We start from the raw sequence: 13,937 nt of genomic DNA, 5'->3' as shown, positions 1-13,937 counted from the left end.
ATAAACATGACTACAAGGTTTAGGTCTCATTTTCTAGACTATCTAGAACAGTACTGTCCAAGAGAATTTTCTATGATAATGAAAACAGTCTGTATCTGCACTGTTTATATAGGAGCCACCAGACACATGTGGCTATTGGGCCTTGAAATATGGCTAGTGGGACTAAAAAGTGATTTTTAAATTTTAGTTAATTTAAATTTAAATAATCACATGTGGCTGGCAGTTGCTGTACTGGACAATGAGAACCACAAAGAAATGAAGCAGCAGACAAAGGGAGACCATGGGACAGAGGCTTTCCCCACAATGTTAACCAACCATGTCATTACAAATAGGTCTCCCACAGGTTCTAGTTTTCATTCTACCACTAATTGTTTTCATCACGAAAAAGTAGGTTAACTTCCGTGGGGTTCATTTAGTCTCTTCCTCTATGAATAGAAGGTGTTGAATTAAACTCTAAAGGTTCTTTCTGATTTGAAAGTCTGAATCTCTTACCTAAACCATAAAAAAGTTAACTCTTCTTTACTTCATACCATACACTAATTCTTGCAGTGACACTAGCATTTTAAAAGAGCATCATGAACCCAGGACTCAAAAACATTTAGCAAGTAAAGTTTATTACCATCTGATTGCCTCTCCATGGTGTGAAGTATTGACTGCATAAAATCATTTTGCTTGTCTGAGCCCAACAACAGAGAATCCATGGCTTGCTCCTCAAGAATGGTCAGCAACATGCAAATACCTGTTAAGATCATTTAAAATTTTCTTGAATTAATGAAATAACACCATTATAATGGCTTGTCTGGCTCAGCTGGCAAAAGAAATATAAGGTAGGAAGACGAAGCAAAACAGTATCCGGTTCCTCAAACATTTAAGTCTGAGATATTCATATACAACTGTTCCCATGTAACAGAATTTTAGACTGACTCAAGTGTAAAAGGGGGAAATGGTACTAGCCTGGTTAGAAAACAATTTCTAAGATAACTACCACATAGCTTGTATTTCAACAATCTAAGATGCCTTCAATTTTAAGATTTATCGTACCTCATATACCACTAAAATAGTGGGAAAAAAAACACTGCCAATTATGACACATGACCTTAAGACTTGGAATCAATGAAATAGGGTATAACTATTTTGAGTCAGCACAGAATTTGTACACAATTTTAGCAGGTCTTTCTCCGCTCGTGGAGACTGACCTGTTCCTCTCTCTTTGGAATGTATTTTCACTTTCACTTTGTACAGTTTCTTCCTTTTCTGTAATAAAAGCTGTTTGTGTGTGTGTGTGTGGGGGGGGAACCCCAAAACAATGCTAGCAACTCTACCAGGAAATATCTTAGACATTAGAAAAGAGGTATTAACAATCAGACCCCTATTAAAGTCAACTACTACGCTAGTATTTTGTTAATCTCATGTTGCTTTAAACAAAAGATTCATTTGTCAGTGCTTGAAAATGTGCCTCTTATAGGAACAATACTCACCTAACCAATAGTTTTTGTAGTTGGTAGTATCATACATGTGTGAGGGCAGAAGAATCAGTTTACCCTTCTCAAGGACAGAAGAAGTATAAATGTCTGGACTTTCTAAAAGCCCCAACTCGATGACTTTAAAAAGGCAAGTTAAAACATCTTGTAAGTCATAATAATCATCTCTGTCCACTTTTCCCAAGTTTCTTGCAGTCAGGATAGCCCAGCGTCGAACCTAAATGTGTAACACATGATTACTTCATTCAACAAGTAACGGTCTACATAAAAAACATGAATAAGAAAATAGAATTCTGTACAGATTTGAAAAAACATGTATACATGAAAAAGATACTAATTAAGCAATGTATGGACCTCATTGGATCCTGATTTGAACAAACTAACCCAATAAACAATTTATGAGACAATCATTTTCATTCAAACACTGACCAGAAACATGATGTTAAGGAATTATTATTTTAGGTGGAACAATGGAATTTTTTAAAAAATTCTTATCTTTTAGAAACACATACTGAAATATTTTATGGATGAAGTACACCAATGTCTGAGATTTGCTTTAAACTAATCCAAAGGGGAGTAGAAGGTGGACCATGTAATAATTGATAAAGCTAACTGATGGATACGTGGGGGGGGATTCATTATATATTCTCTCTGCTTTGATATGTTTATAATTTTCCGTAACAGAATGTTTAAAAAAGGAATGAAAACATGAAAGAAGAATCACAAAAGAAATGAAAGGTCATTCTAAATGGCAGAATAGCATAGGGAAGTGATTTTGAATTTCTTGGAGAATATAAAGTTTAGTGATCACAACCAGTCTTAATAAAACTAAATAAAATAGATCAGAAAAATATCAGAGTATATCCTTCATACTAAAAGTTAAGTTTTATGAAATGCTTTATGTTATAAATGCATATTTACATGTGTACTCAATGAAAACATTTTTTACTATAGGTTAATAGTTGGCTGCCTGTGTACAAAAATGCAACTGATTTTTATAAATACATCTTACAACTAGTCATATTAAGCTCCTACTTCGTATAACTTGGAGATGCTTCAAGGTTTTTTTATGTAAATGATCTTAGTACTGCAAATAATGGCCTTTCTTCATTTCAAATCTTTATGCCTCTAATTTCATTTTCTAATTTCTTTACTGGATTGACCAGAACCTCCAATTCAAACTTTACAAAAGGAGTGATACTGAGCACCTTTGTCTTACTCTGGATTTTAAAGGGAACACTTCATTAAGTCATTTTAGAAATGTTTTTCTCTAGGTTTTTTCCAGATGCTATTCATTAGATTGTGGAATTGCCTTCTATTTCTAATTCACTAAGAATTTTTAGTCATGAATATGGTTGTTTTTTTTATATCTATTCAGACAATCATTTGTTTTTTGCTTCGATCTGTTAATGTGGTGAAATTATATTTCTGAATTTTCTAATATTTTGTTTAGGATTTCTATGTTTAGGATTTTCTATATTCGTGACTGTAATTTACTTTTCTTTTAATGTGTTAGTCATTTTGTTACAGTGTAACACTGGCTTCATAGAATATACTTCCAAGTACTCTTTCTGGAAGGAGATGCATAAAATTAGGATAATATATTCCTGGAAAGTATAACTCCTATAAAACCATCTAAGCCTGATGTTTTCATTGTGGGAAGACTTACCAATGGTTCCTCAATGCCCTTAATAGTTATAATATGCAAGCAGTTATATTTTTCTAGGAATTTTTCTATTTAATCTGAATTTCCAAAACTGTTGGCATATACTTGTTCATAACATTCTATTATCCAGATAATCTCCACTTAGTTTATAGTATCTCCTCCTTTTCATTCACATATTTCTACTTCCCTTGATCATTCTTATCTGAACTATACAATATTGTTCATTTTTTCCAACTTTTAGGTTTGTGTATTGTCTCTGTTTTGTGCAAATTTTGCTCCAATGAGTTCCACTCACTTTTTATCTCCTTACTTCCACTTTCTTGGGTTTTATTCCATTGTTCTCTAGCTTCTTAAGAGGATTAATCAGCTCATTAATTTTCAGACTTTCCTCTTTTCCAATAATCACTTAAAGATATAAATTTCCCTCAAAGCACCTCTTTTGCTACAGCCTACAAGTTTTTCTAAGTAGCATTTTCATTATAATTTGGTTGTATTTTTTAATTTTATGATTTCTTTCTTTTTAAAGGATGTATTAATTTCCACATGTGGAAACTTATTTAACTTTTTATTATTAACGTCTATCTACATTGTGTTATGCTCAAAGATCATAGTATATATGATATCAAGTCCTTGAAATGCACTGAAGCTTTCACTTATGGTCTAGTATATTTTCATTTTTGTAATGTTTACTGTATATTTGAAAAACTGGTTAGATGCACAGCTCATACGTGATCCATCAGATTAAGCTTACAAACTGTCTTATACAGATATCTGATATCCTTCCTGGATTTTGCGTACTGACTCATCAATAATGAAGAGGGTATGGTGAGAGTCCATAACTGCAACATCTACTTTGAAGTGATTTTAACTAGCCTATTTCTTAATCTTATCCATCCCTGTCCTAATGGCTATTTTACTTGATAATACTATAGCTTCAACAATGCTTTATTAGGTATTTGCCTATTACTTCTTTTTCCATCCCTTACGTATCAACCATTACCGTGCCCTTATGTTTTAGATGTATCTCACAGTATCTAGCTAGATTTTATTTCTTTTGTAATCTAATCTGATCTTTACCTAACAAATTCAGCCAATTTACATTAAATATTGATATCCTTAAGTCTCTTTATTATATATGAACCTTTTTATTTCTTTTAAAGCATTTCTTGCTTTTTAAAATAATTCATATCTATCTCTGTCCTTAATAGGATGAAAATTTAGCATGCATGCTCTCACATCTTTGGTCTCCTTGCCTGGTAACCCCACCATGTTGATATTGCCTATTCCAAGTTATTATTGAGACCAGAAGTGTTTTGAATTTTGAATTTTTCCAGATTTTGGAATATTTGCATTATACTTATTGGTTGAGCATCCCCTAACCCAAAAATCTGAAATCTGAAATCCTTCAATGAGCATATCCTTCAAGCATGACCTTTTGAGCATCACATCAGCATTTAAAAAGTTTCAGATTCTGGACCATTTAGGATTTTGAGATTAGGGATGCTCCAAGTATATTCACTTTCTTTGAACTTAGGCTTTTTTAAAATAATAAACTTTACCACAGTATTCAGTCAACTTTATACATCACTTGCAACACCTTGTAGATTCTTCTAAGTACTTCATTCAGTGTGGGTCTTTGTGTGGCAAACCTTCTAAGACCTTATAGGAATAAGATATTTTTATTATGCTCTCAAATTCAAATGAGTTTGGCTGGAGATGTAATTTTAGGTTTTAAACTCTTTTCTTTCCACTCCACTGTCTTCTTGCATTCAATGTGACTGCTATAAATCTGGTGTCAATCTGATTATTATGTCTTTGCATGTGATCTTTTCTTTGGAGAACCTTTCGAATTTGTCTTTGATGTTCTCAATGTTCTCACTAATTCTACCTAGGTGTGGTTTTCCTTCTCTCCTCTTTGATACTCGATATAGGCCATTAGGCCATTACAATTAGCAGTCTGCTGTTTTGTTTTTTTTTTTTTTGAGACGGAGTCTCGCTCTGTTGCCCGGGCTAGAGTGAGTGCCGTGGCGTCAGCCTAGCTCACAGCAACCTCAAACTCCTGGGCTTAAGCAATCCTTCTGCCTCAGCCTCCCGAGTAACTGGGACTACAGGGATGCGCCACTATGCCTAGCTAATTTTTTCTATATATATTTTTAGTTGGCCAGATAATTTCTTTCTATTTTTAGTAGAGACGGGGTCTCAGTCTTGCTCAGGCTGGTCTCAAACTCCTGACCTCGAGTGATCCACCCGTCTTGGCCTCCCAGAGTGCTAGGATTACAGGCGTGAGCCACCGCGCCTGGCCTGTCTGCTGTTTTTTAATTCCAAAAAATTTACCTGCATTATTTCTCCAATATCTCCTCATCTTGATTTTTATTTTTCTCTTTCTGGGACTTTTTACATCTATGTTAACACTACTACTTCTATCTCCATATCTCTTAGCATTTTTTATATTTTCTACTTCTGTCTTTTTCTTCTTCCTTAGAGATTCGCTCAACCTGGCCTTCTAATTCAGTAAATTGTTTTCTCAGCTGTACTCATTACATTATTTATCCCATCTCCTGAAACCTTTATTTTAAATCATATTTTTCAAATCTTGCAATTGTTCAGTTCTTATGTTTTCTGTTCTCATTTCATATTAACATCTTCCCTTATTTCTTTTAGCATGTTTATTATAATAATTTTAAATTACTGGACAAATGTTCTAATATTTCTGATTCTACTGAAATCTTTATATTTTTCCTATGTCTGTTATTTTTAGCTTGTGAATTCATTTTCACTCTGGGGTATTGGCTCCTATCAGGCAGTGCTTATAGAAGGTGGCCAAACCCCAGTCTGGCTTACTCCCAATGAATTCAGGGGTGAGAATGGTGGATAAAACCCAAGCCAGACAAACAGTAATCACTCATTGCCGTACATTTTAATTTTCAAGCTCAGGTAATCACCCTTACTCCCAGGGTGAAGCAACATTAGAAGACACTACTGGGCTGTAATTCCCCAGTCCTGGGTGTTGAGAAGAGATGGTGCTGAAGTCTATCAGTGGTCCCCAGCTGCTTGTCACAGCATCTCAAAGACACTAGGGTTATGCACAATCCTGATTTATTCTTACCTTCACCTGGATCAGATTTTTGAGTTGCCACAGGTATGAGTACAAACACTGCTTATCCAAGGCAATGGTAAAGGAGCACTGAAAGTAGAACCTTTCCTATTTTATCCTCCCACAGCCAGACAACAGGAATGTCTCCTCCCTGGCTCCCACATTCACCATTCAAAACAGCCCTTGTCAAATCAGAGTTTCTCCCAGTTTTCTCCATTTTCTCTTTCAAGTTCTTCTTTAAAGAAACGACCAACAGTGCTGGTCTTGGCTATCTATCTTAGCAATCGTTTTCTTCATGTGTTTTTCAGGGATTTGGTCTGCCAGGTTATCCTACAAGGACGGATTCTGTGTCCCTCCCCAACTACACCTCCTTCCATAACTCTTCCTAAACATAAATTTGGGATTATCTAAATCCATCCCTCAGAATCTGACTCCAGAAGTAGGTCTGGTATCAGTAGCTCAGGATTCCCAACCTTTGGTCACATAAGGGATACTGCAGACTCAGTCATCAAGCTTGCAAATGCTTGGTCCAGGTCTTGGTTACAAGACAAAACCTGCTTCCTCTATATGTACACTGCTTTAAATAGCCAGTCGAGCTTTTCATATTTTGTCAACCTTCTTTCATAGACAGGAGCCCCACCCTTGTTTAAAGCACAGAGCTTGGCTCTGATTCTTTGTCTTGCCTGGAGTATACTTCTAATTCCTATTAACCTGCACAAGCTGAATCCCCAGCTACCTACAGCTACCCAGGCCTACAGGTTTTCACCCATTTATTACTTTATGTTTCTGTTCATGGCCTCTGGCTTAATGTGGCAACTCAGTTCTAGGTACCCAAGTGCAGGAGACCTGCAGGAAAGAACGCCTCCCTATGTGGTGATGAGCCATAAGCATGTCAGGTTTCCATGCTCTGACGTGCTCTCTGCTTCTGTTCCTTACCACTGTTCTGACTTGTATGTCCCCCTTCATTTCTAACACCTAGGAATTTCCCAGGGAACTTCTCCTTTCACCTTGTTTTAAATCCCATCTATTACTGAAATAATTTTTCAAACATTTTAACTGATATTTCCACGCATTTGGAGTGAGGCAAGAAGGTAAGAAAAGCCAGAGAGAAGAGTCCCTCTTCATCAATTCAATATATTGAAAGAAAATCAAATTATTCCCCTATTTGTATTTTAAGCTCAAGCATTACCCACCACGAATTATTCCCCTACCCTCTTGGGTCCCTTCTTCTTTGACTCTCTACTTAACTGTAGTAATTTTAAAATAAGAAAAATTTCAGCAAACATTTTAAGCAAAATTCACACCAAAACAGAATCCTATTATACTACCTATAGGTACAAAAATAAAATATATCCTTCCATTGCCTAACGCTCATACTCACCATTTCATTGGGATGGACCAAGAACAGATAGATCCCTGGATGTTTGTCAAACACCTGAAAGGAGCAATTGGCTTGTTCCATCCGACAAAGTGCTTCAACACATAATTCATCTAAACAGAAAAAATAAGGCAGTAAATAAAAGATATAAATCTTATCAACTTATCAAGATTTCCTAAATCTGGCTCCTTCAGTTGCTCTGTAAAGAAATGAAAATTTGTTCTTTTTTTTCATACTGAGGCATAAAAATGCTTATTATGTAAATGCAGGAACAATACTCACCTATCTGACAGACTTACCAGTTCATCACAGTGTATTCTTAGGAATTATTCTGACTTTACTAGAATATATCTCTTTTTTTACACTTGGCAATTATCTTCACAGGTTATCTTCTTAGAAATATAGTTATAGTTCCAATTCCATTTGGATTTTACCTTTTGACCCACCTGGACTTTATCTGGCACAGCAGTGAAGAACGAAGTCAGCTTTTCCCCCCAGTTGTCCCACTCCTATTTATTGAATAATCCACTTACCCTAACAGATCTATCAATTTTAGTGTGTCAAGCTGCAAAAAATATTATGCTAGCGATAGTGGCTGGCTTTGGGACTGAGGGAAATAATGACGGGACAAACATGAGGGGAGCTTCTGGGATGCTGATGTTTCTTGATCTGGATGTTGGCTATACACATTGTGTTTAATTTGTAAAAATTCATCAAGTTTATATGCTTTTCTGGATATATTATTCTTTAATAAAGTTTGAAAAATGCCTTCTTAGAATCTTAAAAATCTAACTACTTTGATTGATTTATCTAATCAAATCTTTGGATCTACTTTTCAGTTCATTAAAAATACAGAAAATAGAGAAGTTAAATAACATAAGAAGGAAATCAGAAAAGTCCATAAAGAACGTCACTCTGTAGGACAACTCTATGGTCTCCTCAATAAGTCAAATTCATGACACGGAAAAAAAAATCATGTGTGTGTGTGTGTCTAAATACAGTTGTCCCTTGGTACATATACATAGGAGACTGGTTCCAGGACACCCCCCACATACCAAAATCCACATATATTCAAATCCTGCGTCACCCTGAGGAACCTGCATATACAAAAAGTTGGCTCTTTGTATATGCAGGGTTTTTCATCCCACAAATACTGTATTTTTGATCCAGATTTGGTAGGAAAAAAGATCCCAGTATAATTGGACCTACATAGTTTAAAACCATGTTGTTCAAGGGTCAACTGTAGATTGTTTTGAATTAAAAGAGATGAAAACTATGAACCAAATGCAATGTGTGATCCCTGACTGGACTCTAATTTAAACAAACCAGCCAAAAATACATTTTGCAACTACTAGGAAAATGTGAATAATTTCTAATTTCTTCTATGCCTTCCCTTCTGTGTTCTAGCCATAGGTCTTACCTTAGAACAGCAGCTTTAGCATAAAGCCACTGGATAGCTTCGTAATTAGATAACTTTATAAAATGCAAGTTTCTCAACACAGATTCATAACTAATTTCTTCCTCCTCTACATGTTGTACATGTCTCTATGGTCTGTGTTGTTTTTCATCAGATAAATGTAACAAACCAAATATTCCAAGCCACATATTTAGAATTATATCTTTCACTTTGGTTACTATGACTAGATTTTAGATGCCTTAAAGGTACTGTTATTTTATTAGATTTGATACAGTAGGAAAATGCCTTTACTTTTGAGAGATCCATACTATTAAGAAACAGTATCTTAATAATATGTTTAGTACACAAATTTTCAATATAAACCTAAATTTTTACAATCTAAAATAATAAAACTAATATAACTTGAGGAACACCAATGATACTCACTAACACGTTCATGTAGAAGCAGGTAAGGATATTTGAGTATTTCAAGAAGAGGAACTCGAAGCTTATTTTCAAAGTCTTGGCCAGTAAAGTCAAACAGTTGTGCCTCTCCATTGTTGTCCACTATATATAATTCATCATCATCTCCAATTTCTGCTTTCATGGATTTTTCAAAGTGATTTATGAGACGTGAGGTTTCTAATTCCCATAAAACCTAAAAAGAAAAGAAAAATGGGCAGTGTGCTTTATATCAACATAATATACTGGATGTGATGGTCATTCTAGAAAGCCTTTTCCTAAGTATAAAAATTCAGAAATTTAAACTACTGTACATCATATATTAGATTTATTTGAAGAAAAATTATCTAATCAGGGCCACTTTTATGAGATAAGAGTTTGAATACACAGAGTATGAGATGTTTAAACACTTTTCTTGCAGAGTTTTGCTACAACTATGTCAACATTCTTATCAACTATACTATTCAAAAGGAAATGAGAATCTGGACATTTTTGTCAAAGTCGTGAGGTAGGCCTTCTGTGCCTTCCCTTCTGTGTTCTAGCCATAGTTCTTACCTTAGAACAGCAGCTTTAGCATAAAGCCACTGGATAGCTTCACAATTAGAAAACTTTATAAAATGCAAGTTTCTCAACACAGATTCATAACTAATTTCCTCCTCCTCTACATACCATACATGTCTCTATGGTTTGTGTTCTGTTTTTCATCAGATAAATGTAATAAACCAAATATTCCAAGCCACATATTTAGAATTATATCTTTCACTTTGGTTACTATGACTAGAAAATGTGCATGCCCTTTGGTTTATACCATTTACCCATTAAAAAAAAACAAAAAAGAAAGAAAGTTATTAACCAATTAAAAAAAATCTCATGTCATTCAGATTCAAGAATGTAGCACTGACAAATACATTGTCATAAAAGAGTAAAATAACCACCCCCATGACTTCATTTGATAAAATTACTTTATACCAAAATGACTAAATGTGACAGATCATAAAATTCTGATTTAGGTTTTAATTCAATTCCATCAGTGATAAGCATTTACTCAGCACCTACTATATGCCAGGTAATGAGTTAGGTACTTGAGGTATATTAGCCTTCAAAGTTTAAATCATATCATCATTTCTGCAAATGCTTCCACAGAGCTCAAACTTATTCTCTTCCTATTTATCAAGCTCTGAAAAATACTGCCCATCTAATATAAATTACCTCATGCAAGAATGGCAATTCATCTCTTGCTTTGTGGTACTCAGTCACACACTCTAAGCAGTAGCAGAGGTCTTCATCAGCTGTTTGAAATTCACTGGATTGGGTCTTAGACACATAGCACTTTAAGAAGTCAACGGTGGAACCACCACCTGGTGTACACCAACAACATGTGGTCATTCTGCACCTACAGCCAGAAAAGATGACACCTAAAGACTCAAGAAAAAATTAACATTTCAGGCCTATTCTATGTGATAAAGAGGTATACTTCCTACTTGTGACCCTGGTCTTCAACTTAAAATGTTCCTTCACAGCCAGAACATGCTGCTGGCTAGCTTATCACTGACTAAGCTCAAATCTGTGCCCACTCTTAAAAATCTTTTATCTCTGACACATAAAAAATATTGAGAAATGAAAGCACTGTATTTCTAACAAACATCATAAGTGACAGGATGGCCTTGCTAATAAGCTAATAGGGAAAAATAAATTATCTAACCCGCAGTCTCTAAGTAATGGCATGTACCTTAACTCCTGTCTTTAAGATTAATCACATGAGCTCTCTCACAAATTGATCACCTGTGGTGATCATTACACAGCATCTGAAAACAGCTGAGCAGACAGAAAGTGTAAATTCTCCTTGCCAAAGAAATTCAGACCCAGCAGTGAAAATGGTGGTTGCTGTTTGTCTGACAATAGAAGAGGCTCTATTATCAGCCGAGCAGCAACCACCATTTTTTCCCCCTTTCTCTGTCTCCATAAAACCCTCCAGCTCCTCCTAATCCAGCACTTCCCCTTCTTCCTTTCATGTGCCGGACCTCTTTCCCCTCTCTCTCAGAGAAAGTAAAATAAACTTTTTAACTTCTTTATATCCTAATCTCTTTGTTGAGAATTCTTTCACAAGCACATACGAATTCCCACCCCACCTTAACCCTAACAATAAGGCAATATATAGTTGTGCTATAGAAAAGGCTCCAAACTATGTAGTACTTATGGAAAATACACAGAGAAATAGCCTTAATCAACATATTCAAAGAAAAGATTTTGAAGTGTTGTGTTATAGTAATGTATGAGAGTCAAAGGAAAAAGCTCAGGAATCCTTTTGCATTCCCAGAAGCCATGTTCCAGAAATCTCTGGAAACATAAAAATCCATAAATATAACTTGTGCAAATAACAAAAACTCATATAAATGTGAAAGAAAAATGGATAGTCTATTGGGAGCTTCTGAAAGTTGTCATGGTTGGGCACAGTGGCTCACACTTAAGCTCAGGAGTTCAAAACCAGCCAGCATAACAAGATCCCATCCCTACCAAAAAAAAAAAAAAATTGCTAGGCATGGTGGCACATGCCTGTAGTCCCAGCTAGTCCCAGTGGCCGAGGAAGGAGAATCACTTGACCCCAGGAGTTCAGGGTTACAATGAGCTACGATCAAGCCACTGCACTTTAGCCTGGGCAATATAGGGCGAGACCATGTCTCAAAATAAATAAATAAAAGTTGTTAGGTCCTAAGGAAGACTGATCTTTGGAGACAGTTATGGAACTTGACCTCTTAATTACTGACCTTTTGCTATAGGTTAAATTCCTTCTTTTCTTGTGGCTGGTTCAGACCAGATGACATCTGAGATAAAAGACCCCATGACTGGGATAAAAGACCCAAGACTACTACACACATAATGTGGAATGTTAAACATATCCTTCCCAAAAGGAACACTGCCTATAACCAAATTGCTGTAACTACACACTAACCTTGTACAGAAAATGTTGAAATCTTATTAAGCTTCCCCAGACACTGCCTATATAAATGGCCCTCAAACCTCTTTCCATTTTGGAGCACTAACTTCATCTTTTAGAGTCTGTGTTCTCCCAAGTGGCCATCCTCAAATTTTGCACTCAAATAAACTCAGTATTTAATTATATTGCCTGAATCTGGTTATTAAGGTTGACACAAAGAAGGATTTTCTCTTGTTTATAAAGGACTTATATGAACTTGTATATACTTAAGTATGAACTGCTGCCCCTAATCCACTGTTCTTCAATGCACTGTAAACTCTAATAGCTACAAATGTTAACTTATTGCTACTAAGTTTAACACTTATAGTTCTGACCTTCTTCAACTTTGTTTTTATAAAACCATCAGAACCTCTACAGTATAAACTCAAAAGTAAAAGGGTTAAAATGAAATAATCTTCCAAATCCTAGCAATCTCAAAGACAGAGAGGTAGCAATACAGTAACAAGAAACAGGAAATCCCAAGAACGAAATTGTTCAAAAGTTTGAATGAAGACCTATAAGGCGGGTTTATCAGAAATGCAGACGGTATAAAACTGAAAGGATTAGCAAATAGGATGGAAGCCAGTATCCAAAGACGTCTCCAGCTTTAAAAAGGTATAACAAAAATAAGCTAAAATCCTACATTCTTATTCCTATAACTAAATACATCTAAAAGCTAACAGACCCCGTTCTCTACAAAGAAATAGAAAAATTAGCTGGGTGTGGTGGTGCACACCTGTAGTCCCAGCTACTTGGAAGGCTGAGCCAGGAAGATCACTTGAGCCCAGGAGTTTGAGGTTGCAGTGAGCTGTGATGACACCACTGTACTCCAGCCAGGGCAACAGAGCAATATCCTGCCAAAAAAAAAAAAAAAAGAAAGAAAGAAAGAAAGAAAGGAAAGAAAAGAAAGAAAGAAACAAAAAAGCTAACAGAAAGCTGTTAGCAAACAGTATATTGTGGCTAAATAAAAAGCAAATGTCTTCACTGATAATGCACTAAACAGATAAACAGGCTGGGGCAGGGAAAATGCAAAGTAGGTCTAGAGGATCTTCTAGTGCCATAGAGTCAACTAGAATAGCTCCCTGTGGCTAAAGCTGAAACAATTTGAACAAAATAAATAATGTAATATTGGATTATAACCCAAAGTACAAAATAAACATATACGAATCTATACTGATATAAATAAATGACTGAAAGACGGGAGAGGAGGGACAAATCTTCCTTTAAAGTATACATTTTACTTGCAGTTCGGTCTCTTAAGTTTTTAAAGTTTAAATTGACTGCAATCTGTTACCTGCGAAAATCATGCTTAAAAGAATTGATGTTTGAGAAATCTCTGTGGAGTTTCACTTTCTATTCTTACATCTTCTTAAGTTCACTTTCCACACTGAATCACATCACCGGAAAAACAAACACCTTCCTCAAATTGTTAACTTCCTAATATTATGGTATTGGCTACATATGGAATTCCAAATAATATATATAG

The 13,937-nt window shown here is 35.4% G+C and overlaps 1 protein-coding gene across 3 annotated transcripts in view; it reads right to left on the bottom strand.

Annotated features, from left to right (window-relative positions):
• SETX (senataxin) overlaps positions 1-13,937 on the bottom strand; it is a 69,280-nt gene that overhangs the window by 49,899 nt on the left and 5,444 nt on the right. For all 3 annotated transcript variants that reach the window (XM_045563693.1, XM_045563694.1, XM_045563695.1), the window contains exons 3-7: positions 10,687-10,870; positions 9,463-9,673; positions 7,623-7,732; positions 1,479-1,698; positions 620-739 (exon numbers count right to left, since the gene is read on the bottom strand). In XM_045563693.1, the coding sequence (XP_045419649.1) occupies positions 620-739; positions 1,479-1,698; positions 7,623-7,732; positions 9,463-9,673; positions 10,687-10,863 (838 nt within the window). In that variant the 5' untranslated portion in view covers positions 10,864-10,870. The remainder of the gene's footprint in view (positions 1-619; positions 740-1,478; positions 1,699-7,622; positions 7,733-9,462; positions 9,674-10,686; positions 10,871-13,937) is intronic.

This window comes from Lemur catta, chromosome 10, assembly GCF_020740605.2.
Source record: "Lemur catta isolate mLemCat1 chromosome 10, mLemCat1.pri, whole genome shotgun sequence".
NCBI lineage: Eukaryota > Metazoa > Chordata > Mammalia > Primates > Lemuridae > Lemur > Lemur catta.
Note: the sequence above shows the minus strand (reverse complement) of the source record. Positions and strands in the feature narration are given on the sequence as shown.